At 38.7% G+C, this 27,811-nt stretch overlaps 2 protein-coding genes across 2 annotated transcripts in view; one reads left to right on the forward strand and one right to left on the reverse strand.

The window, feature by feature from the left end:
• The window catches only part of pik3r5 (phosphoinositide-3-kinase, regulatory subunit 5), a 61,797-nt gene that overhangs the window by 27,454 nt on the left and 6,532 nt on the right, over nt 1-27,811 (reverse strand). The gene's annotated exons all lie outside the window — the stretch shown is intronic.
• The window catches only part of LOC147146261 (netrin-1-like), a 54,104-nt gene that overhangs the window by 4,396 nt on the left and 21,897 nt on the right, over nt 1-27,811 (forward strand). The window contains exon 3 of the mRNA XM_086033366.1: nt 24,924-25,112. Coding sequence (XP_085889492.1) covers nt 24,924-25,112 — 189 coding nt within the window. The remainder of the gene's footprint in view (nt 1-24,923; nt 25,113-27,811) is intronic.

Here is a 27,811-nt window from a genome sequence, read left to right on the forward strand (position 1 = left end):
CTTGATTTTTTTGGGATTAATTTTCAAAATTAAATGAAAATTAAAACGAGTTGGGCATTGACTACTTTGAGGTTGAGAGCCCTGCTCAAGGGCACACTCATATGGCGCAGGAATCCCACAAAAGACAAAATTGACCAAAATGGAGCCAAATTTTGATTGATTGATTTTTTTATTGCGTCCTTAGGGTTGCGGGTGTACTTGAGCGTGCTAAACAGTCGGCCACCGTGCCACTAGTGAAGTCATTCATTTTGTTTTTTTCAATTCAATCACAATTTCCTAAATACATTTGTCTGTACCCTACAAATTCTGCTTCTGTAACAAATTAGGACCACACCATCCAACTCCCCTCCACCAAAATAAACTAACCAAGAGGGGAAAAAAGATGTGTCAGCGCCTCTTTATTCGAGTGCACTTTACTGATTACATCAATAAGGATCGTGAAGGACCCTCATGCAACCAACCTCAACCCTACAACCCCCCCGCCCCCCCGACCTTTTTTTTTTTTTTTTAATCCATTTGGGTTATTGAATCTGTGCAGAGCAGGAAAGGCTTCCAACAGGCCGTGCAGAGCAATGCCAGATGACTCTGTATGTGTATATGTATGTGTATGTGTATATGTATGTGTATATATATATATATATATATATATATATATATATATATATATATATATATATATATATATATATATATATACACACACACACATCGTCGCTGTCCTGTGAAAAACACTTATATCCATTTTTTTACAATTTTCGTATTTTTACGTGAATGGTGTTTTTGTGTTACAGACGTTTCACATAAACGTGAAAATTAAAAAAAAAAGTGTATGTATATATACATATATATATATATATGTATATATATATATATATATATATATATATATATATATACATACGTATATATATATATATATATATATATATATATATACATACATACATATATATATATGTATATATACATACATATATATACATACATACATATATATATACATATATATATATACATACATATATATATACATACATATATATATACATATATATATACAGTATATACATTGTATATATAAGCAATCGAATTGTTCCAAATTAAAATATATTGAGGCATGCATCAAATCGTCTTTTAATGGAGAGATATATGTTTGAAGGGAAAGCCACATTTACAGTACTGACAAGTTCATTCATATGTAAAATGATAACAAGAAAGTACTCTCTCGAATCCAGACGCAATCCCACTGAATCGTACCTTATTGAATCACTCCCCTTCAGATTTGAACTGTCCACGAATCGTATCGCACCGCATGCGTCCAGATACGTATTGAATCGGATTTTATTGGTCGGATGCACCCCCCTAATATGCACATTTTTGGGTGGCTCGAGAACCACTGGGTTTAATCACCGATTAAGAGTTGAGCCCCGAGGCTTACTTGATTCACGCGGTATGTTCGAGCTGCATGATGGCAGCGGCTGCTTTCTTTGACTCAACTATTCTCCTAATTTCCCGGCAGAAGTTGCAGAAAGCCGCACAACGGGCCTCTCACAAAGTGCCTCCCTATCGTTGTTGATGTTCACAGTGTAACAAGTCTCCTCATCGTTACTCTTCGTCTTCTCATTTCCGCGTGTTTTTTTTTCACTGTGATACAAACCGCGCCAGCAACGTTGCTGGCTCACGGTTCATCTTTCCGTCAGCTGCTGGGGAGAGAAAACAGACGCGCCAAGGCCGAGCTGATCGTCTGCACGGAGAATAATGTCGGTTTATAAGAGGAGCCGTAAACACTGATAAGAGCGGACAGTGGAAGGAAGGATGTTTTCCCCTTGTTAGGAGTTCCAGTGGGTATAAAAAGTCTACACACCCCGATTCAAATGAGACCAAGATCAATCATTTCAATTTGACCTGCAGTACAACCAGAACAATTCAACCGAAGAAAAAAGAAATCTTTTTTGAGAGGGGGAGGTAATAAGAAATCACTGAGTTAATTATGGCCGTGTTAAGAATGAACCAATCACATTCAAAGTCATGTTAAATGGGAGTTGGCAGCACTTATCTGCCACCATTTAAAAAGCCTCTGATTAACCCCAAATAAAAAGTTCAGATCTTCCAATATGTTCAAATGTACTTGCCAGTCAAAATGGTTTACTCCACATTGGCAGTGCCAAGCTTCTGTATTTGTATATGATAATCCGTACAGTTTTATTTAAAGTTTTCATGATGGCGACAATTCGATCATGTAATGGATAATGTTATGATTTCCTGTGGAAATAATTGCTTCAAAATCCAAGCAAAATGGAAGCTGACAAACAATCTCACAATGGCTTGGCTTTAACCATAGAATTGTATGAGTTAATTTTTTTCATCAGTTTCTTATAAAAAAAAAAAAAAGCCCAAAAAACCCTGCATTTTAGCATCGGGCTAAAACACTTATTAAATAAAACGGATGATGATTGAGCACTGCAACTTTTACAACGCGTGATCAGAATCATTTAGCGTAAAATAAAAACGATGGATGTTTCAAATGGCCGCTTTTGTGGATGTCTGCAGGATCTTGAAGCAATTAACGTCAGCGTGTTGGCAGGCGCTCTCTCGAGCAGGAATTTTGGAGCTGCTAGTTGCTTGTCAGGACGCTCGTTCCAGAAGCAATTGGGTTTTGATTAAATGGCACTTTTGCACCGAGGATCAATCCTAGCGGGCCTTTGAAGCGGAGGACTAAGTTAATATTGCATGCAGTGCAAAGAACAAACGCTTTGAGGTTAATTTATGTTTGTATATTACTACAGGTTTTTACGATTCCCTTTGCTGTTGACAAAAGTGAAGTATCGGTTCAAAAAGACCCCCAAAATCCACGTTGAAATCCCTGCAACTCGAATGTCTGTTCAATTCACAGTTTCATTTAGATTAAATGAGACATTATCACACTTTACACACCCTATTTCTTTGTCTTGCTGAAATTAGCCTGTTTGAGAGGGACCCATAATCTGCTGGGCCAATGGCAAGTATGGATGTCATTATCATGATGATCAGGGGCGGAGCCAAAGGGATTAAACAGGTAAACAGGTGGTTTTTTTTCCGAGCTGGAGGAGAGCCGGAGCATAGGAACAAAGCTAGTCCCCCAAAAGGCTATAAAATAATTTTTCACTTATGGAGGCAGCATTTCATAAACCAAACTGTTCCTATGTTGGGCATGAACATATGAGCGAATACAAATACCCCCCTCCACTGCGTCAACAACTTAACCGAGCTAGCAAAGTGGATGTCCTGAACATAAGCTAATGCTGTTAGCTATTATGTAAATCAATCAATCACATTTTATTTATATAGCACTTTTCATACATAAAAATGCAACTCAAAGTGCAAAATTAGCCCCACTTTTATGTAACGAGTGCACAATGGCTCTCAAACATTTTCAGAAACCAAAAGAATTTTTAGAACGATAAACGATTTACATAGGTGATTAATTTCACACTTGATGGATGGGCGAGCGACTCCTTGTCTACAAACATTAAAAAGTCAGTTTTCCATACTACATCCCTTTAAAAAAAAAAACGTGTTTGGACTACAACACAAAATGCGGATCCTAAAGTGTGAGTCTGTGTTATGTGTGTGTGTGTGTGTGTGTGTGGGGGGGGGGGGTTCAGCCCAGCAATGGACCCTTTTCCTTGCTTTGGGGAGACTGTTTGGTAGGCAGCCATGCTGCTACTGAAGCAGGCATGTTACGTGTCGGCTCTTGGTATGTTCCCACTTCCACTTGTCTCCTTGTGTTGGCGCTTGAACTCAGCTTTTACAAAGGCCAGAACAATGTTCTAACACAAGTTGTTATTGTTATTAAGACACATTTTTACAATGCGGTCATCTCACCTTTGGAAGATGCTTACGATAATTGGTCTCAAGAGGATCTTTGGCTGTACTTTCTGTATTCTTGACATAAAACTGAAGAAGTGTTGCAAAATTTTGTCTTTAGAAAGACATTAATGCTCAATTTTGATAGACTTTGTCAGTGATGAGATTCTCAGTAGACACATAATGAAGAAGGAACGGGTAAGGGCTTGTTGGCAAGCTTCTCTGGTCATTTTTATGCTAGCCATAGTCCTATGCTATACTATATTCGGCTACATGCTAGTTCTGTTAGCATCGGCTTGGCAAAAGTAATGCAAGGACGGAAGCGCTTTAGGACGAGGTTAGACGGGGTCGGAGGACGATCATTTTTATGAATATATATATATATATATATATATATATATATATATATATATATATACCCCTAAAAATGGTCATTTTCAGTGGTAGCGCCAATTACAAATTGAATTTATTCCATCGTACCTCAAATCATCTACTCAACTGAACGGATATGTCATTAATTTCGTCCAGCCACTTATGAAACACTAACAAAAAAGTAACATGTTTTTCATAAAAAGTCATATCAAACACACAATATAACCACAAGATAAAAAAAACATGTAGCCATAATGTATTTAAATAGAATGTAAAGAATTAAATAGTTTGTGCAATTGTGATTCCATGCTTCAGTGTGCGGCTCATTCTGGTGTGAGCACCTTGGCCACCAAGGGGCGGTATAACACATGCATACATATACTGTATACAAGAAGGAGACAGTCACAATTGCTCAGTAAGCTGCAGTAATATTACAGTAGTTGTTATCGCAGAAGAAAGAATACATGCCCGTGAGTATTGTTGCCACATTGTCTTTCATCCGACAAAGTTATGTGGTTTGGCCAAATCGAGTTTGTCCAAGTTTTCTTTGTCTTTCGAGGCATATTTGTATGGCACATTTTGGTTGAAGTACAAATTGCACCACATTTAATGCATTTGACTTTGGAGGCTGTATGCAATGTAGTTTTCTCCATTTCTAATGAAAAAAGAATATATATTTTGTTCTATATCTCAGCCAGTGTCAATCAAAAAATTAGAATCGATCATTATCAATGTGGGGCCAAAATTTTACATACAGCTCTTGTACTGGATAGCTATGTATCTTTCCAATGTAAGCTGCTTGTGTGTGATGACATTTCTGATGCACGCAAATACCCAAAAGAGTAAACTAGCCTAATTGCTGCAAGCTGTGAAGTCAAAGGTGTTTCATGGGCACAAGGCACACACACTGGTCTTTTGAAATTATATCGTTAACATGTGTAATGAATAAATTGTGTGAATGAGGTGGTTTGGCGGGTGATGCTGTGATTTGGCACCAAATGTCTGCGTGTGAGATTGGGAGTGCCAAACATTTGTGTGTAATCAATACTGAGCGCCAGAAAACAAGTCGATGTGGTCACACTTAACACTCAAAAGTAACTTTCACTCATTATCCCCATGAGGGAACTTGGCTGGCATGAATGGACAGAATGGCCACATTTAAAGCTAAAATAGGGAACAACTACCTTTCCCTCCAGAGTTAACTTCAAAGCAAGTGTGATGAATGCAAGGCTAATAATTGTGCTAGGTCACAAACACATGGTGTCTAAAGAGGCTAATGAATGTACTTGTTTGATTGTTTCAGTCTGAAGGAGAATCTTAGCATAGATGCTAGAGCTAACATTACATTAGAGGTGTGCTAAAGCTAACAATCCATTTTCTAAAGCACGTGTACTCCATCTATTCCATTTGACGGGAGGCACGGAACACACAAGACTGGTGGCCAGCTAATCTCAGAGTTATACTGTATGCACAAAATTCCTAAAAAAAAAAAAAAAAAAAAAAAAAAGGCTTCAAGCTTTTAAAGTTGAAGTTAATCTTCAAACAAAAATTAAACTAGGCGTATGACATGTTTTGTCTAGAAAACAAACAGATTAGCCTTTAGTCCGCTGGTTTAATGCTAAAGCTAACATAATGGGAAACAACACGCAACTGATATTTGTACACAAATGGTGCCTGTCACATTTGGTACATTTCTATTGATCAGTCCACATATATGGGTGTTAGTTTCACAAATGTATGATAAATCTAAATTGTTGAAAATTGCTTGATTTGATGATGCAATGACAAATATGCTGTTTTTGGAGTCTCCTGAAAAGTGATAATTTTGGAGGTAGAATAATAATGCATTTTATTATTCATGTGTTTGATTTTTATCATTAAGCCAACTTGGTTGATGTGCTTTGCTTTTACATCTGTATGTTAATGGCTCACACACACACACACGCAAACACGCACACACACACACACACGCACACACGCACGCACACACACAGACAGACAGACAAAACAAGTTCATAGTGTTCCAGCTGCTTTCGAATAATAAAATGCATTATTATTCTTACATGTACGTACTGTACATACTGTATGTACAGTATATCTGTCTGTCTTATACTGCCCACGGGTAGCCAAGGCAGGCAGCATCAAAACAGCCTTTCAATTGATTTAAAGTGCTTATTTCTTTTTAATTGCATTACTATTCATGTTATTACTGTATGTTTGTAGCACAATACAGTGCTTTTTTCCCTTTAAAAAAAACATTCCTTTTTTTTTGTTCTTTTTTGGGATGCTGGGACAGATTAATGCCATTCCCATTCATTTCAATGGGGAAAGATGATTTGAGATACAAAAATTTGAGTTACGAGCATAGTCATGGAAAAAAATAAACTTGTACGTCAAGGCATCATGATATTAATCCAATTTTGAATGTGTGATTTATGTGTTCCATAGTGTTGCTTTAAATCTCAAAAGTGAAGTTGGTTATCTTCTGTCTTGTGTTACAGTATATATTAATTTTTTTCCATAATTTTTTTTTAAACTCTACCGCAGTCCCACATTGTTGTCATTTTAAAAAGGAAAAATGCTGACTAATACTTTACCGCACAGAGATGAGAGAGGGGGAGTTGCTTTAAACATATGGAAACATTGGTCACATAATGAGCGCGGCAATATAATGACGTCATCGTTGGAATTGAGACTTTGAGGTGGTTAGCAAACATTATGTTGTCACGTCAGGAATCACAGTATGAACGTGATACTAAATATGACGGCTGCATTCAAATTAGGGACGGGCAATTGTTAAAACGTCAAGAGCTCAATGAAATTGAAAGTCTGCATTAAAGCACTTCAAAAAGACAAAGAGAAAAAATTGGTGGAGGTTGTAACAAAAAACCTTTTGTATCGGAAAATCTAAAATGAATGACTTAATTCAATAAAATATACAGATATAAACCATGTTTGCCACATTTAGTGTTTCTATTCTATTGGACATTGTGCTGCTCCTTCTGGTGTGTGAGCCAAGGCCACTTGGGGGCAGTGTAATATATGAGACACACACGAAGAATTAGTCATTTATAAAGAATAGATGCTTGTAAGTATTGTTATATTATCTGTTTACATGTATGCTCATACATATATATATATATATATATATATATATATATATATATATATATATATATATATATGTATGATTTAATGCAAGATCAGAGCTGCTGGCTAACATCTGCCCGGCAACAGTCGCACAAGTCGCTGACGGGACCACCAAGTGAAGTGTGAGTGAAAGCCCATCAAGGCCTGCGGGGCTGCTGCTCCACACGGCGACGCGTGATTAATGGCTGGATGGAGTTACAGGCGGTGTCGGCGGCGGCGGCGGCAGCGCATCTGAGCGACACCCCGCTGTTGCTTTAGCCTGACGCTCTTCTTGTCATTCTAAATGACGTGCAAACACGCGCGGACACACACATGCTCACTGGAGATATTTTCTTTTTGGCTTGATATAAGCACAATAAACTCAAGTCAAATCAACTTCTACTTATAGTAACTCAACTATCAATACAAATACTAGTGTTACTGATGTGATGACATATAGTACTCTATTGTTGATAGCAGAGCTGGGCACTTTTTTTGGCCATTCTTTGCAGAGGATAACAAATACCTGTGAATATTGTTATCTGCCTACATGTGTTGCTCCACCTTTTGTGCTCAAATATGTCACTTAAAGAATTATAGCGCCATGAAACTGATGCCATTTGTTAGCCCATCTGTGGCTTTTAGGCGTTGTTTGTTAATTTACAATTACTTATCTAAAGGTAAATTACTGTATGTTTTTTCTAAATACACAATGTGTTATTCTTTGTTTTATGTTTAGTTTGACAGTAAACATCAATTGGCAGTGGCAGTAAAGAATTTCTTACTATCTGCGAAACGGCTGCTTGTTGTAAAGTGAGTTGAGTTCACTGTCAGCATACAGTGTTAATATCGAAGAAATGCTGCCTGCCAAAGTAAAACTTTGGCCGAATCACAGCTTGTATCTCAAAAAACTGACTGTGAGCATCAGAAAGTGAGCAAATGTGCTCATAAGCCCAAAATATCTCACAAAGTCTCCAGATAAAATCCTTCCCTCACAAGCATAGAAAGACAAGAACACACACACACACACACACAGAAATAGCGCATAAAACGAATGCACCTGCGACACATCAAACTTTCATTTAGCGTCAAACAAGCTGACTGGAAAAAAACAGTCAGTGGAATTCCTTGTGTGTGATGGTGAATAGCTCAGGCTAATTTATTACCGATGGCTTTGTCTTTCCCATATAAGTCACGGCTCGGGGTTGTGTGTGCGTGTGTGTGTGTCATCAGGTCATGAGGGCTTTTTTAACACCCTGTCGTCATGGAGGCCTGCCAGTCTTGCCGGTGTTTGTGTGTCATTCATGGAATATGCTTTCGCCACGTGTTTGCTTTTCATTGTTTTCCATGTTGCACTTGCACAAAGAGATCTCAGTCAGCAGAGGTCAGCACCGGATGCGCTGGACCCGCACTGCAGTTATCTACAGTGGCGCACACATGCCTGATATGAACATTTTTGCCTCAATGACTTGACATCAGTTTGGCCGAAGTGGAATGCTGAAGTTTTTTTTTTTTTTTTTTTTTTTTTTTGGGTTGGAGGCGAAAGTTTGCAAGGTCATCTCAATTTGCTAGGGGTGAGCCCAGGTTAATCCATCACTCATTAGCTCGCACAGATAACACACATGGTAGGGCGAAGGGGTGGGAGGTCCTCAGTGTTGCAAACCCCCTCCCACTCCCCACTCAAGCTGTCTTTGTCCCACTTTTTTTTTCCTCACTTTTCTAGCTTGGTAATGAAGTCACATGGCAGGGATGCGCAACCTACGGGCTGTGGGTTGTATACGGCCCGTGAATGCATTTGACAGGGACCACTATCTCTGGGGGAGGCCATTTTGTCACAACTGACGACTGAAAATGACATCACAACTGCTCAGGGCTCGGCTTCAGAAAACAGGTGAACCATGATTGGTCGTTATCTGAGCCCGGAGCAACTGTGATGTCATTTTCAGTCGACAGAAGTGACAAAATGGCCGCCCCCAGAGATGGCTAAAAACGAGTGGATTAACTCTTATTCCACAAACGGAATATTTATCAGAATGCCTCGTTTCAACTAGTGGGCTTGCATAGAACATCTTGACAAAAATATGTTTGTGTTGAGAAGTTAATAAAACCTCTGGAAGGGGTTGGGACTTGCCAATGTTTTATAGATAAACATGGACCAATAAATGTGTCTGTGTGAGACCAAATAACCAAAATAGAATTGAAATTGAAGATTTTTTTAATTCGAATAACTTAAATGATTATTAGTATTATTTAAATGAACCGCCCCAAAAACGAAACCACTTTCAAAATCGTTCCAGATGAGAAAAATCACGCTGCTCCGACTTTAGCCCCTTTCACACTCCACATCTTTTCCCGCACGTCTCTGGTCTGTGTGAAAACAACAAACCCAGAATGGGAGGTACAAAAGCAAACCGTGAATTTTGGAGGTAGTAACCACTTAACCGTGTGAAATCTTGCTTGGCACAGACGAATAGGACGCATCACATATGTGGAATCTTTGTGCGAAAGGGGTTCTCGAGAGTAGAAGAAAGCTGTCTTCCTTTTCTCGACTATTTCCCTCCTTATTATCTTTCCACAGCCTCTGCTCCCCCCCCCCCCCCTCCCATTTATGGACAAAAGAGACAATTAATTAGGCTCAGTGTCCCACTGAGAACAAGATAGGAGTTTACAAATTGCTGGCTTCAGCTGATTGAGCTTCTCCGTCGGGGTTGGCGGGGAGCAGAGAGCCAAAGGGAGGCGGGGTGGGGGAGTAATAACGACGGGAGCGAGGCACTTAACTCAGCGTGCTACCATTGAGAGTCATTTAAATAACTTGCGGTGCCGCTTCTGTGTGCGTGTGCGCGCGCGTGCGGTTACGTGTGATTTTAGTTGACGTTTCCAACATGAGTCCTCTCCGGTTGTAATAACGGTCTAATTGGGTCCACACCAGAGGATGACAAAGCAAACAAAGAAAACCTAATTATAGAGGGGCCGATAAGGAAATTATAAGGAAATTGAGTCGTTATGGGTAATATTTGTGTTATGAGATAATGGTGAAGATTCATTTCCAATATGGAGAGGATGGCCCGAGAGCGTATAAAATGAGGCGAGAACTCTGGCTTTGTTGAATTCACTCCCAGATGGATGAGATCGCTATAGTTCTATCGCAGAAATCTGCTAGGTTGACTTTCTGACCTTCTGGCTTGTGTTATCTTTCTGATACTACCGATAGCTCCCCCGGTGGCTTATTCCACCCCGGTGCCAATTATACAGAACGACATGTTGATGTGATTCACACACACTCTAATGTACAATGTTAAGCTAGTAGCTGGCCATGCCACACACACACATTCGACAATTCACGATTCACTTTAAGTCCAAATGTGGCCAAGGTATGAATCATTTTTTGGGCTGTACTTGTAAGAAAGTCCAGATTATGGGTTTTTCATTGAACAGTTGTGGTTTCAGTATCGGGTTTCTGCGCGAGTTTTCCAAAGCGGTGGGCGGGAAATGAAATGAACCCAGAGCCCCAATAACAAACAAGGTCAGTAAAAAAAATAAAGACTGGAGTGATGGCAAACAAAGATAGAAAGAAGGAAAAGAATAACAGTGGCCAGAGGGAGGCCGATGACCTCAATGAAAATGACACCTCTTGCTCCGATATTCTGGATTTTCATATTTCACAGAGACAACAGCGCAGTTGTACAACACATGTTGACGTTTTGACAGAAACATTTTTTGCAAGTATGATGCAATGATCAAAAATCAGCGTTGGCATGTCAATGCATTTTTTTTTTCTTATTAGATAATGTTTAAGTGGCCTATTCGATAATTGTAGAAAATGTTTTTGGCCTGAAAGGCAGAACAACCATTTCATAGTGACTAGCCATCTGCTGCCAGAGAAAATAGAGACAACTATTCCAAACACATGGAGGTTGATTTAACTTACAATTAGCTGTCTGTTAACTTTTACAGTTTTTTACTGCTTACAGTAATTGAACGGACATGAAATTTCCTTTATCCACAGATAGTATGAGCTGTTTTACCTTTTTTTTTTTTTTTTTTTAAATTCTAAGACAAATTGAATTCCAAAAGGCGACTGCAATTATGAAATCACTTTTTATGTTTGCAACTTTAGTTGTTTTGTGGTATCAGTTTGAAATTGGCACTAAAAAAACATAAAATAAAGTGAGTCTGGTTGATTCTTTTGGGAAATTAAATTTTAACAAACACTAAATTCAAAATTAAGCATTTTAATTGTCATGGTTTGCATTCATTTCTTAACTGCTGATATGTTGGGTTGGTTGTCTTAATGGCATTTATTCGTACAATTACAGTTTGAAATAATTCTGCTGTGCCGACATATCATCACTGGAGACTAATCACTGTTAAATATGACGTTGCCATATGATGTAAGATGATTTTTAATACTGTGCAGCAACATACAAGACTCCACACTAAGTCAATTGAAAGACTGTTTATGTGTTGAAAGGTGCTGTTGTTTTGGTTAGCAACAGAGTCCATATTGGCAGTTACTGCATAGTCCATGTTTGCGTGTCATGGCATGTACAAGCTGAGGTAATTACACTTACTCCACATGTCTTCCCTGATTGGACGAAAGGAGGCGTCTAATTGCAGGACAGTACCATCGACTGTACACTACTTGAGGAAATACGGTAATTATTTTGTGGGCACCCTGTATATTTAAAATCAATTAATCCATCCAGGTTATTGGGTGAGCTGGAACATATCCTGGCTGGCTTAAGGGGAAAGTCATCATTCTATTCATCAAAAAAAAAAAAAGCCCGTTAGAATAACATTGCGAATTTTGCTGCCAACACATAAATACAGAAATGCAACTATTTGACCATTATTGGCGTGACAAATCTGCATTATTGCAAAACCCTACATTTCCTCTCTCGTATTGAAGCCGTTTGTTGACTCTGGCACAGAGCAGGCGTCCTTTCACTAATTGCCATCTTGCGATGACTAAATCACAATGAGGTTTTGGGTTTCCCAAATCAGAGGGGTTTTCATTTTCCTTCCTCTACTGTATCCTTCCTGCCCGAGTCACAAGTGTCACATTGGGTTACGGAGGACGTAAAATACTACAGTTGACTACTATTACGACTAAGGGCTACTATTCCAAATTTGGGCAGTGAGCAGTGGTCATACACTGCGTGGCTTGATTTTTGCTCACAATTGTTAAAATGATACCGGGCACAGAGAAATATAGTAAATATTGTTGTGGAGCCAAAATATCTCCTCTCCATCAGTGTCAGAAACAATTTGCATGAAGGCAAAGCAGTTGCACCCTGCCCAAACGACCATAAGGGGCTCTGTTCACTCCAACGAAGGATGTTGAGGAATTCACGGGAGATTATGAGTCAGATCCGAGAACAATATGAAGGGGAAAATGTAAGAGCGATAAATGTGCCACAGAAGAAAATGTGTTACGGTGTTTGAGATTTATGACCCCTCAGCAGCTTCCTGCTCACGCCTACCCATCTCTATGTAAGCTTGACTTTGTGGCAAAGATTCAACAATGTACAGCTCACACACACACACTCACTCACTTATCTTATAGTTGGTACTCCATGAAATAAGTTTGTAAAATCTGATTAGTGATCGTGGGAACTGATTTGTCTTGGAGAATTTGGGCAAAGCTCCTATCGCACCTGATCGCGGTCAGAACTTTCCGTCCAAGCGTTTGAAATCAACTGTCAGCTAAGGTCGCGCGCGAGCCAGCTGGTGGAACTTCAAATAATTGGGTCATTAGTCAGTCGGATTTATTTCTTTTCCTTTCCATTTCAACGTCTTCCTCTGCAGCGCTTCACAAAGATTTACAGAGCAACTCGTCTCACTTGGCAAGGTACCACTCTCTAGTGAAGAAAGCCTCGTTGGCCCCGGGTGGAAATAAGAAAATAAGATACAGTAAACTAAAAGTCAATTTCGGGTTTAGTGCCTTTTTTTTTTTTTTTTTGCCTTTCCAGGTACCAAAATCACTTATATGCATTGCTTTTCTCAAAGCAGGACTTTCTTCATGCACAACTGTAGCACTCTATAGAGAAAAGTTGGATCAGAGTTAAATGTTGCGATCCAAGCTGAATTGAATTTGCCCTAAGGGAGGTCCTGGCTCATTTCATGTGGTAGCTCAGAAATATGACCTTAACGAAGAAGTCTGATTTAAGACTGGAGAAGAATTCAACCTGCTGTTCTTAACCATGGAGCTGTTGTTGCAAATGAAGGCATTGGAATACTCTTGAGGAGCAGTCGGGCACTCAAACCTTCCAAAATTGGAAAGTGTGCTGGACGGAGGATTTCATGCGATTAATTTGTAAGAAAAAAAAAAGATTCCAAAAGGACCTTCACAATACCTTGTACTTGGGCCCTAATGATGAACAAAGAAAGCAACTTAACCTAATTAAGAGATTTAGGGATTTTTCAGAAGTCCATCTGTCATAATGTATGAGATGCTTCGTCCAAAGTATATTCTATCAGGGAACGAAAACCTTAAACGCAGCGGACAGAAGTCTGTCCAAGAAAGAATTCCTATCTCATCCCAGACTCATCTGTTTATCCTCAAGGATGCGTCAGTTCAACATGGGAACATTTCCCAAAGTAAAGCAGGGAGTCTCACCTTCCCATAGGACACTCTCACTTTCTGTAGGTCGAGAATAAAAGAAGAAGCTATTCCAAGTACAACGAAATGTTTCTTTTTCCCCCCCCCGAGAAGATCATCTGCGAAACGTCCGAGGTCTTTCCTTCCATTCCTTCCTAGGGACCTAAATTAATCTAATCCCAACATGTCGCAATTTGACATTAAAAATGCAACTGTCAAACCTTGCTGATGGTTTAGGATTTTCTAATAGCATCTTTTTCATAATCATTCCTGAACGACCGCATCCGCAAAACGTATTTTTGTATGATATTAGGTAAGGAGATGACGTCACTTCAGAAAAACAGACATTTGGCTTAGCCCTGGTAGGGCAGAAAATCCTGGGAATTCTCAACATGCTGGTGAATAATCTAATTCATCCGGGTCATTTCATTCTCAGGGCAGTGAATCAATCGCAACTGGACTGTTGCGGTTGTCTTTGAGGATAACAGGCCAGCGCGGTCCTAACCAAGCCTTGTTGCATGAACCGATGAGGCTGGCTCAGATGAGAGGCGAAACGTCTTCGGAGACAACCAGAAGACTCCGGTGGAGACCCAATCATTGTCCTGAGAATGAAATGACCTGGATGAATGAAAATATTCAAAAGCATGTTTGCCGTGTCTAGGAACGAGTCTACTTTGTGGATAACCATGACCTGGATGATCTGGAGAATCTCCACACACATGGTTCAATTGAAGGGTTGGATTCTAAATCAATTGTCCGTGGATGTGAATGTGAGCACGATTGGTTATTTGTGAGCCTAATGAGAATTTAAAAAAAGATGGCTGGTGAAAGAGGCCATTGTGAACGCTAAGCGAGCCGGACCAAATGATGGAACCAAATATCTAGCATATCGAACTTCAAGTGTGACGCGAACACCCGTCCGCAGTCTTGGTCCCATTGTTTGTTCGCGAGCCAAAACGCCAGCGTCCGTTTTAACCTGTCAAAGTTTGAAGACATCCTGAAATCTTTTGTCAAAGTTCCAAGGAACAGTGGCAGATTTAATCGGCCAGGCTCTGGGATTGGCGTGAATCCCAGTTAACGAAGTGTGCGAATGAGGCCATCTCACCGTCTCCCGGTGACAGCATCGGCCCATCCCCGACAACCCCTCGGGGCCAAGAGACGCATTAGAGGACCTGCCAGGAGATATTTCAACCCACAACACTATGATCCGCTTGTCTCGTAGAAACCAAACCCGGAGCGTAAACAGACTGGAGGTGATTTGGAGATTTGGATCGATGTCTTGCTTGTCTCTTTTCACTGTGTTTTGTGGAGGTGGAGCAGAGAGGTGACAGGGTGAGCTAATGGCTGGATGTCAAACAATACGAGCGGAGGAAGTGGCAGAAGTGATTACACTATTCCACAAGGAGGAAGCCTCCAATGATCCCCGCTGTGATTAGCAGATCAGGAACTCAATAAGTAGCCAAGTGCTCTCCTGTACAAGAGCAGTGGTTCTTGCTCTTTCCTGCCACGGGAACCGCAAATCCGCTTAGGAAGGATCCTCCGTGATGCCACGACATCCGTTTTCTCACATCGGGTTCCTGAGCATCAAGGTGTCAGGGCGTCTGCCAAAGCACTGGCGGGCTCAGCCTCGCGCGGAAACGTACACGACGCGTTCGCCGGCTGTCCGACCCGATTAGCTCGTATTATGTTATCACACAGCCGAGCGTTGTCTCCGGCTTCGGATGCTGTCAAAGCTGTCGGTCCTCATGCTATTAAGACAGCTGCTCTCGGCAGGCCATTGTTCGCCGGGGCGGGGGACCCGACAGGCACTGAGGAATATTTATTCAGTCTCGAGGGGGCCGCCGTCCTGAATGGGAGCTGCCAATGTCATCCTCCAGCCATGGCATTTTTATGGCACTGCCGACATACGCGCGACGCCCTCCAGCCGAGCCCCTCCGCGCGAGACCCCTTTAGATGTCAACTGCCGCTTCCCTCTTCTACGCGTTATAAATTACCTGAAAGCCGTACTCGAGTAAAAGTACAAGTTTCTTGAGGAAAAGAATATAACTGCTGGTGGGATTTAAAGTCTCCTTGTAGAACATTAACGTAAAAGTCTTACAGCATCTGACGTGATGATGATTTTAGTTATTCCAATTTGATTTCTATTCCTTTAGTTTACGTTAGTGGTGTAGTTGTCCGAAACAAGCTCATGAACAGGCTATGATTTCACCGGATTACGATAAATTAATTGAACCTACCAGGTTGGGCAGGGAGTTTTTGAACGCAAGATTTTTGTCACTTTAGGCACGACTGTAACATTACGAACACCTTGGAGTTTAACACTATACTCGACTCGTGTTGTTATCTGGCGCTGGAGATAGTCAACAGCAGTCGCTTCCATCTTGAATTTGATCAATTTGTATTGTGTGTCTCGCTCTGGACAGGCGCTATTCTTATGCTTTATGCTTTGCGGTTCTGGCATTACATCAACAAATTAGATACCGTCTGATACGGAATTTTTGGTGCTGAGGCTATTACCAATATTGGGGCTTCAATAAAAGCTGATATTTGATATATTGCAAATATAAATTAGTCGGGCTTTATAAAGAACAATTAAGCCGCTGAGAAGTAGATTGGGCTAACTACAGTTGTTAATTAGGTACAGGAATGGATAGAGAAATGGCATTTCTTTCAGATGAATAGTGGTCTAAATCAAGGTTTAGTTTAGAATTTTTACATATAGATGCAAATCCGTTATTGCACTCATGACTAATAATCTTAAATCACTGCCCTTCAAAATGACAAAAATGGAGCTGTAGCCCACTGTAATTCTCAGTGGCCAATCTGTTTGGATTTTATTTTGCAGTGTGATTAACAAAGATCAGGGAAAATGTGTCAGCGTGTACAAGTTACTTAAGAATTTATTGGAGTAGTGCAAATGTCCAGGAATATAAATAACAATGTTGGATACAGATTAGCGCTGAACAAATTATAGAATTTAGAATACTGCAATCTATTTGTGAGCCCACCACCCCCGTCTATATTCAGATTGCAATTTAGCCATCCTGTCATTATTTTTTCAAGGGTGTCGTCCCATGTCTTTTTTTAACGAACACAAGCAAAAAATTAATCAGTATTACCATAAACAATATCGGATTTATTAATGAACCATGAACTGATATTATTTTTCTACTACAATTAGAATTGTTATTTGGACTTGCAGACTCTTAAGCGTTCTCTATGAAAACTTCACAAAATTCTGCCAAACAAGTGCGGTGTGAATATAAGTCCGAAATCTGATTACAACAATAATGCAAACCAGTCTGTGGCTTTATTACTTCAACTTTTCATGTTTTATGAAACAGTGAAAGTCAAAGTCAAAGCACTGAACTTGCAACATCTATAGAGACTATAAACATAAATAAATAAAAAATATTTTTCTCCCCGCAAATTTGAATCTTTACGATTTCAAAACTGCATTTGACTACATCGCAATGTCCATTTGAATTCGGTTTAGCCTTAGTACAGCTACATGAAAATTCTACAAAAGTACGGTGACGTACTTATACTCCTTTACATTACAAGACCGCACGCGCTTCATCTCGGAATTCACTCCCCAGGAGACTAAAAAGCAGATGGGCACGACGGAGACTTTCGGCCTGCTTTAACCTGTCACACCTTGACGCTATTCTCCACAAAAGCGGTGTGATTACTCAGCAAGTGGTTGCACCGCTGATCACAGGCAGGACTATTATGTGACTCAGAGTGGGGTGGAAGTGGGCCTGAGGCTGTGTGTAAGTGTGTGTGTGTGCGTGTGTGCGTGTGTGCTCCCATGCCGCGCCGCCTAACGAGAGGGCAGGTCAGCCATTAAATGGGCACTAATGCGGGAAATTGGAGGCCATTAGGCCCTCCTTTGTTGTGGTGCCTCTGTGTGGCTTTGGCTGGATAGAAGGAGACCTGATTAGCCCGCCACATGGCGATAGAGCGGAGGGAACACACGGATCATATAATGCACGGGCTTGCCGTATTGTGGAGAGAGCATCAAATTAATTTGCCCAGTGTTAATAGCGACGTTCATTCAGTTTATATAGCTTTGTATTGACAAAAGAGTTGCAAGTCACGTTCGAATAATTAAGACAGACAGGGGTGACGTTTTCCACCCCCCCCAAAAAAAAAAAAAAAAAAAAAAAAAATATATATATATATATATAAACTATCAAATTAAAATTTATTGCATTTTAAAATTGAGTGAAAATTGTACTGGAATTATGTTTGAAAATAAACAGTTCTCAAACATTAAATTCAAATGTATTGTATTTTACTGACAATTTCAATACAACTGAACTGTACTTAAAAATGTACTGTAACTGGGTTTGAAAAAACAATTTGTCTAGCGACAAGCATCATTCGAAGACATTTGATTGTATTTTTTATAAATTGTATTTGTATTTATTTCAGTCATGTTTTCACATACCACACTAAGACAGTCACTGATTTGCACATATTCTACCATCATCATCTTATCTAAAATACATTTTTGTAAACCTGAATTGGTGACAACTCTTATGTCAATTGTAACTGTTATAGCTATTTAAAAACAATGAAAAATCCTTAAAAATGCATTTATTATGTTTTTTTTTGGGGGGGGGACACAAGTCCAAAGTAAATGAAAATATAAATGAAAAACAGGCTGAATGGAATAATAATCATATGCCTTTGGGAAAAGCAATTATGTTGCCAAATAATCTGCTCTGTTCAAGTGAATGTTTCATCATTCATATTAGACCTTAATTAATGCAGAACTCAGCTAAAATGGCATGTTCATTTGGAGTGCTGCGTCTGAAGAAATGTCTACAAGATGAGGCGCTTGTAATTTACTTTGCGACTAATTATTTACAGTCCGCGATTGCAGCATAATGATGCCTATGTTTGCAGAGTTTTAATGACTCCACACAACAACGAGCCACTGTAAAACCCCAATTTTTTGTTTTCAATAATGCTCCATGGCAATCTCTTTTCCCTCTCATCATCGTCAGACTACATTTTTTTAATCACCCGCTGACAGAAAGATTGCACATTGGGGGGTATTGCTTAAGTCTAATCAAACATGAGGGCTTTAAATGATGAAATAAAGAAAATGAGAACTAAATAAAGAGTAGCGCACATGTCGGCAAAGATTATTTGGTTACTGGGCCAAGTTGATGAATATTCTTTATGACTTCTTGTATTCATTCATATATGAGAATTTATTTTTAAAACGGAGATAAATAAACCCTTTTATATCTACAACAAAATATGTCTTATTTGTAGAATTTATGACGCTTTACTTTACAAAATTGAATCCTACTAAATTTTTTGACACAACAGGTGCATTCTCTGTCTATTGTATATTTTTGTATATTTGTATATTTTATATTTGTGTAGTTGTATATTTTTCAACTGTCAATCTGACAATATCCATTTCAAGCAGCTTAAGTTTTTTGTGTTTTTTGCCCATTTGTTTGTATTTTTTTGCTGAAACTCCTCATTTGTGTAACAGCACTAATAGCATCAGCAGTGAGTCTTTAGCGTAGAATTAGCAAACATAAAATATAACCACATGGCATGCATTTATACTAATAGTATGTTGACACTGAGAACATTACAGTGATTCAAAAAATAAAAATAAAAACAAACAAACAAAATAAATGATTTAGGTAAAAGGAGTGGGCCAATATTTTACAAAAGTTATCAACAAATTTGATGCGTAATTGGGATAAAAATCAACACATGTAATTAAAAATGTAACATCTCTGAAGAATTCAAATGATTATATTTTGTGTTGAAGTCTAATTTTAGAAAAAAACTGTCAGTTTTTTTACAAATGATTATTATTATTTCCAGTGTTCAAAATAGTTTAAATTTATATTTTAAATTGTATTTATTAAATATGCAGTAAGATCAATGTGCAGGACACTTTGCTTAATTAAAAAAAAAAAGCATTTTACAGATGAAATCGTCATGCGTCTATTCATTTTATTTCTTGTAAATGTAACCAATTCGATGGAATGGCCGATAAATAAACTAATTACAATTTGAATGTTTGGGTGAATAAATAAATAAATCACAATTATTCCGCTAAAATTTGTTGCAGTTGTGTGTTAAGTTCCATCTTGAGCAAGAATGTGCACGGTTGAAATATTTAAGAAACAATTGCAGTGTAGTTCAAAATCATAGCTTCACTATTACGTGTATTTGGAAGTATACATGCAATTCGTTTACGACCAACAATATATGTTAATATGAATTCAAAATGAATTAAAAAAGGAAACATATCCTCGTCAATTACAGTATAATATTGGAACAGCCGAGACAACTCTCATGTTGTGTTAGCACTAGCATCTTCACTGACTAGCTGCTTCTTTAACATGCTTTTTTTTTTTTTATGATCTAAAAGACAACAAATGGCCTGTTAGTTTACATATTTGAGTGAAGCCAGTTTGCAGACATGCAGTAAAAGTGTCACTTTGCGTCTTTAGAACAATTTGCGGCTGCGACCAAAGTCACTAAATTAGCGGTGTTATCGCGGGTGTGATGAGCTTAACCTCAACCTCCGGCTCTGTGGCTTGAATGGCCCTCTAATTACCGGAGAGGCAAGGCCACTCCGAAACTGAGGTCACTTCGCAGAGGCTGGGAAAGACGCTCATTAGCCAGCTTTTTCCCGGCAAAAACATGTTTCCTGAGGACTCGCGAGCAAATAGAAGCTATGTAATATACATATCAGATTCCCGTAAAATTCGCCACTCGGCAGTGAAAATTGTTCCAGGTTTTTGTTTGTTTGCTTTGTTTTTGTAGTCCTTTCAATTAGTTGCAGAGCGTGTTGAAGGAGCTGTTGAAAACCATCGTTGAGCTAATTCCATTTTATGTGTGCTAAAGGAATCAGGGCTAGCTGCATGTTGATCAGTGGTTCCCATCCACGGCCGCGGACCGGTACTGGGCCGTGGGCCACTTTGGACCTCAGTGGGCCGTAAAGCTGGAAAAAAAAAAAAATATCCTTACTGTACTTCTGGTTTATTTATTATTTGAGGCTGAAAAATATTTTACTTTGAAAAGTGACCGGTTTCTCTCCGTTACATCTTTCTATGACTAGCAAAATTAGTAAAAAAAAACAAAAAAACATTATATATATATATATATATATATATACATATATATATATATATATATATATATATATAATGATTCTATTTGGTTTGATTTTAGGATTTCATGCACTTAAATGTTATGACTCAAAATCAATGCTTTTTTGTACCTATACGGGGGTTAAATGCTCTCTTTATGACAGGTGGTCTAATAAATGTGTCAAACACTATACACATATGCGATCTCCTTGCTTATTGTGTCAATATTCGATTAACTCATTTACTGCCAGACATTTTCAGACCGTCTTTTACCCTAACGTTTGGAAAAATTGAAAAAAATATGATGACGTTCCTGGGATTGAATGTCAGGACAGTGAAAAGACAAATACATATGTCCTTGGCAGTGAATGAGTTCAGCACATTAAACCACTTGTAAATAAGGTTGAATTCAAATCAAATACCAAACGACACTTGACATGTATGAGAGGATTTTTCAAATATTAGTCTTTTCAATTACAAATATGGATGAATGTTATGTGTTAGGGTTGATTCTATACAGTACCGTTGGGTGCGGAATTGATTGCATCATTACGCTGCCGGCAACTGAATAAGTGGGTCTCCCGCCGTCTTACCGATGAAGACATAATTGGATGTATTTAATATGCTACGTTGATGTAATGTCTCCAGTGGTTTGAACACTTAATACACCTTTGTTCATGCCAAAAATAACAATGTCACTGTGAAGACAACCAATCTCAGAATTACACTAATGGGTGGAGCTAGACACTGCAGTTTTTTCGATTGGTCAACAGACAACAGTCTCTTTTGTGTAACAATGGACAACAATATATCCAGAACAGCTGTAGTCGATGGAATGTGTTGTTTATTTTATTTGAACTAAATCCATGCTAATCCACAGCCTTCTGTATTTAAACTATATTCATACAGTTGAACGGATTCAATTTCATTACTTTCGAAATTCACAGTTTTATGTTGATTTGAAGAAATCCACATAAATGAATTCTAAAAATTGTATGGTTGAAATAAAATGAAATGGGTGGAAAATAATTCAATATAAATGTCGCCATAATTCATTGCGGGAATCGCCTCCACATCGACGGCGCAAAAGTCAACAGTGATGACTCTGTGAGGAACTGCCGACCAATCCAGGCTGTGGTCGAAAATGAATGAACGATCTTCTGGAAGTAAGCATGTGGTTGTTCTTTTCAAGAAGGAACATGTCTCCCAAGCCGAGCGTGTCATCCTCGCTGATGATGTGTTGGCGTGAAACAGTGTTGCAACAAAGACATGTCTGCGGGTACGAGTCTGATCCGCGCACGGTGATCACCTGCAGACAGGTTCAGCGGTGATTTTCGCCAGCTGCGTCTTACCGAGGGAACGCGGCCGTCTTGGATGTTCGATTCTTTTCAACACCGTGTTACAGATTACCTCAAAGATGTCCAAACATTAGGACTGTGTTGTCTCAGGGCCTGTGCGGATTAGGGCTGTCTTGTTTGAGTCCAAAAAAGTGACTGGAGAAGGTTTTGTAGTCACGTACTGCAATGCGAACGATTGTGACGTGTTTATATAACCACAAATTCTGCTTGTGGAAATATTTGTCTTAAAGGAAATTTACCTTTGGTGTTATGCATTGTTTTGCGTTGCGGCCTAAATTTTTAATTACTGTAAAATTCAGTGAATAACACACTTTCATTTTTATTTTTTTTTATTTTTATTTATTTATTTATTTATTTTTACAAAAAAAACAAAAAGAGAACCCAAACCGAGGGGTGCATTATTGGGGTTTAATGACAAATAGTAACTCAAAAAAAATGTGCAAATTCTCTTTCCCAGTTGATATGAATGGAAATTAATTTGTTAAATTAATCTGTTCTATCTCACAAAAAAACAAAATTGTTGTAATGTATTTTTAAAAGAAAAAATAACACAATCTGATACAAATAGCATCGTTTAAGATTGTGTTCTATAAAAATGTTTTGTAATAATTGCGTAACTAAATCGAATGCAATAGAATGAAACAGTTTGTGAATCATGATTTAATGCTTCAATTCAATTAATGTTGCTGCTCCTTCTGGTGTGCCACCTTGGCCACCGGGGGGCGATACAATGCAGTCATACAGACAAATGAAGAAGAGTGTGGCTCATCTTTGTTTGTCTGAATTCATACTGTCACTATTCTCAACTGAATAAGCTGCAATAGTGTATGTTTGCATAGGATAACGAATATTCGTGAGCACTGTGATAATATATGTCAATTTAAGTTCAAATTTCCATTGCTCAAAGAGTTCCAAAATACAACATAGATGCTAATCTCTTTAGCATGTCATTGCTGTTTTACACTGTATGTTGGCATTCCGCTTGTGGGGCTTTTAGGCAGTTGTTGGGTTTTTTTAAATACCAAATGTGTAATTTTTGTTTTATGTTTAGTTTGACAGTAAACTTCAATTGGGAGTGGCATAAAACAGCTTGAAGCCTCTTTTTCGGAATAATTGTTCACATTTTGTCATAGTTCTACTTATAGTTCACTTCCTCCATACATCACTGCGCAAAAGGAGCTTGTATTTTCAAAAAGTCATAAGTCGGGGTACTCATATCTCGCACCACTGTAATGTGATCCTACGGCAAAAACCACTGCAGCAGATTTTATGGCAAGCACGTGGTGACATATCAGAAGTTCATTTAATATTTGAGAAGGTATGTTTTTTATATGATGTTTTGGCCAAGTAGGACCTTTGATTTCTGCATCGAGTGCTGCATATCGACTGAAGCAACAACATCAATATTCGGAGTGTAGATACATGAAGGCAGTGCTCATAATAAAACTCACGTAAAAAAAATAAATAAAAATAACTCACTTGTGACCAAAATGAGGCCAAGTGAGGTAAAGATTAAAAATAGGATGTAAAAATAAAATATTTTATTCAGTTACTGTATTGGATATCATTAGGTTGTACATTTATTTATTTTTCTAACTTTGTGGTTCCAAATAAATTGTGAAAAAAAAAATAATTACATTTATTTTACTGTCTTTATTTCATGCTGTCTAATGTTGCATGTGTCTTGGTTGTCTTTTTGTTTCTCTTTCGGATTTAAATGGCTTCAAATTGAGTTGTAAAAAAACTGTTAAATTAAGTTAAACGACACTTATTGTAATGTGTTTTTTTTATGTTGTGTTATGATGTGTATAGTGCCGTTCTCTCTTTTTTTTCCCCTCTATATATGGGTCTGAAGTAAATTGCAAAATAATAATAATAATAATAATAATTCAATTCAATGCATTTTAAGGTGTGTACATAGTTGGGACCAAGAGATATTTTTTTTTAGGCTGCTACCGCTTCATGTATTTGGCAGAACAAAATTACAATGATTTATTAATCGGCTAATTAATAATACATTTTAAAAAAGATGAAGAAAATATTGCCTTTTTTGTCCCTGTCCATTGTTCAACAATTAAGATATTCATTAAAGGCATAGCAGCATTTGACTGTTTTATATTACCTTGCCATTTAGTATTTAATGTTACAACAGAGAGAAACACTTGTCCAATTTTTTGCTTTTTTTGGGCGGGGTATTTGAATGTCATTTCCTTTGTCTTATGTTGTAATGAGTTAATGTGTTGAATAAAAGACAGAAAAAAAAAAATCTGCAAATTAATATCAGCCCATTAGTGGCTATTTTAAAAGCGCTAATATCGACAAATTAATCAAGTGGGTCCTATTAGACCAGTGTTGTTTTGTCTTGTGGTGTATTGTGTTTTTTATTTCATTGCAGTTAATTTTGGATCCAGCTATAATCAAGCAACTGCACCTCTTAAGTTGGATGACAGTCACTCATTGCCTTTTTGATTTCCGCAGCCTGTAACTGCAACCTGCACGCCCGCCGCTGCCGCTTCAACATGGAGCTGTACAAGCTGTCGGGGAGGAAGAGCGGAGGCGTGTGCCTCAACTGCCGCCACAACACGGCCGGACGCCATTGCCACTACTGCAAGGAGGGCTACTACCGGGACCTGTCCAAACCTATCTCGCACAGGAAAGCCTGCAAGGGTACGCTGTCCCACTTTATCGCCACTTGATTCCTCGGGGAGGGGGAGTACATTGAATCCGCCCTCTCGAGCATTGTTTACCAACTGTTCTTGAGAACAAGGCAGAAAACAAATCTCATAGCGCACCACACCACACACACAAAAAAACAAAAAACAAAACACAAATTAAAATTATTTTTAGAAAAACGAAATGAAAACCAACTATAATGAAAAATCCAAAACGATTATATGCCAGATGTCTGACGGACCGGTACCGGTCCGCGCCCCGCTGTTTGGGGCCTTACTCCTCTGGAGTTGTAGATTAATGACAGGAAATGGGGGAGGAAGCGCAGTGTCTCAGCATTCCTGAGCCTTGTCTGGCCCCCATCTTCCTCTGTCAGCGGAGATGAGTTGGAGGTCTGCGGGGATGGCGGAGCGAGGGCGGTGGAGTGGGTGTTCCCTCTTTTGACACTGAGTTATTTGCCTTAATTCGAGGGGAGACGAAGGGATGACAGGACAACCAAAGCAAACACGGGCGAGGTGTGAAGTGATCGACGCAGCGAGCGGGAGGTCAGTCGTGAGGGTGAAAGATAGGAAGGAATGGAGGGCGGCGGAGGTGGTGCGAACACGCCCTCCGCGCAGGTGCGCTCGCTGCCTAACGCCATCAAGCCTCAGCCGGGCTAATAAGGGTCAAAAGTGAGTTTTCGCACCTTTCCTGTTGCCGCGGGTAAAAAATAACAGCAGTATAATCCCTACGCTAACAAGTCTCCAAAAAATGGATGCTCACGCGTCCGAAAGACGGGCCCACGTGGAAATATCGGCCGTGAGCCGACAGCTTAAGCCCACGTTGTCCCATATCACTCGACAGGAAGTGAGTAAATAAACACGTCGACAGTGACAGACCTCAGACAGGCCTCTGCCAAAAGCTTGGCCTGGAAGTTCAGAATTTGCACTATTGATGCGCAGAGATGTTTTGTGTTCTTTTGTGCTTCAATGTCAATGCCACACAACTATTCAGTTGCGTCGCGCAGGAATTTCTTTGGAATTTCTGCAAATAGTTTTGATGAGTTGCCAGCTGTAGTTTGGCTACGATCCTACGGGCTCCATATTCCATTAAAAAAAAAAAAAAAAGCGAAAATCCGCATACAAATGTTGCGCTTTGGCGAGTTGTAGGGGTGTGTGGGTTTTTTTAACCCAAAAAAAATATTCAATAAATGCTAGTTTTCTAAGAAAAAATTGGGGGGAAATTGAGGGGAAAAAAAATCCGAAAAAAACAAACAACCCCCCATTCAAAATGCCAAACCCAAAGTATGTCGAGGGTTTGACTGTATTTTAGGGTCACCATGGTAAGCCATTAAAAATAAATGTTAAGCCGTAATTTTAAAGTGAAATTATTACATGCTCTTGCTTTAATGTCAGCTTCTAATGAGCCCACAGCTCACATCGCGAGTTAACTGCTCATAAAGAACAAACAAAAAAAAGTCAAATAAACGTTTTAGCCATTAAGTCTATACCGTAAAACCACATTTTGAACCACCACAGATGATGGAGACATTCAATTTTTTTTTTTTGCAGAAAGCAAATATTCCTTCCAACACAATTCCAATAATGACAGAGCAATTTCATTTTCTTTATCCGGCACACCACATTTGGACCAGCACAAAAGAAACACGCTTTTGTTTGTTATGGTTCCCGGTCAACAAAAATGAAAGCAAACACAAATGTTTATCATTGCTATAAGCACGTCCAGAGCTGCTTGTGCTCGCATATGAACACATGACTAATGCGACTTTGCATGAGTGACTCATGTAGGGAGCGTCAAAGCAGAGCCTCAAACGCTGTAAAAAGTGCAGCTGGTAACATACATCAGCAAGTTTGGATCTCTTGTGTCATCTATAGGTGGATTGCATTATGTAGATCTTCATCTTACAACATATATTTACTAAACTAACTAAAACTAATTACGTCTAATTATAGTGAAAGTGTCCTTCATTTTTGTCATTGTCAGTTAATATTATATATGAGCTTTCTGTGTTCATTTTCAATGTGTTTATTTCAGTATTGCTGTATGTTTATACAGACGAAGGAAGGTCAATCCGTCATTTGAAAATTGTAGTTTAATTTATTTTATTACACTATACTTAGCGATCTTTTATTTTAATTTTGCACTTGACAAATACTCCGTATATTAAAAGCAAACTAAAACTCATACAGAAACTACCGGTAATAAAAACTAACAAACCACTCTAAAAACTCATTAGAACCCACTGAATTAAAAAAAAAAAAAAGTCAAAATGAAATGAAAAAACAACTATAATGAACAATGGCAAACCTAAAATTCTGATACACACTAAATCATCTGAAAAAAATACAATGTATTTGATTTTTTTTTCCTCTCAAGAAAGACAAGAAATAATTTTAGAAGCCATAACAAATTGAATGGACTAGGCATGTTATTATTGGACTACTAATGTAACAATACACAATGTTTTTTCCTCCCTTATATGGAGCTTTAAAAATAACAGTAATTTCACCCATTTAAGTATTTTTTTTTTAACATTAGTTAATGATATAATATTAGATCATTAAACTAAATTACGACCTATCTAGCGATGGATGGATGGACGAGCTAGATTGACAGATAGCTAGCTAGATAGCTAGATAGCTGGATAGCTAGCTGGATAGCTAGATAGCTAGATCGCTAGCTAGCTAGCTGGATAG

The sequence above is a fragment of the Filicampus tigris genome, chromosome 6 (assembly GCF_054856515.1).
Source record: "Filicampus tigris isolate MCC_2025a chromosome 6, RoL_Ftig_1.0, whole genome shotgun sequence".
Lineage (NCBI taxonomy): Eukaryota > Metazoa > Chordata > Actinopteri > Syngnathiformes > Syngnathidae > Filicampus > Filicampus tigris.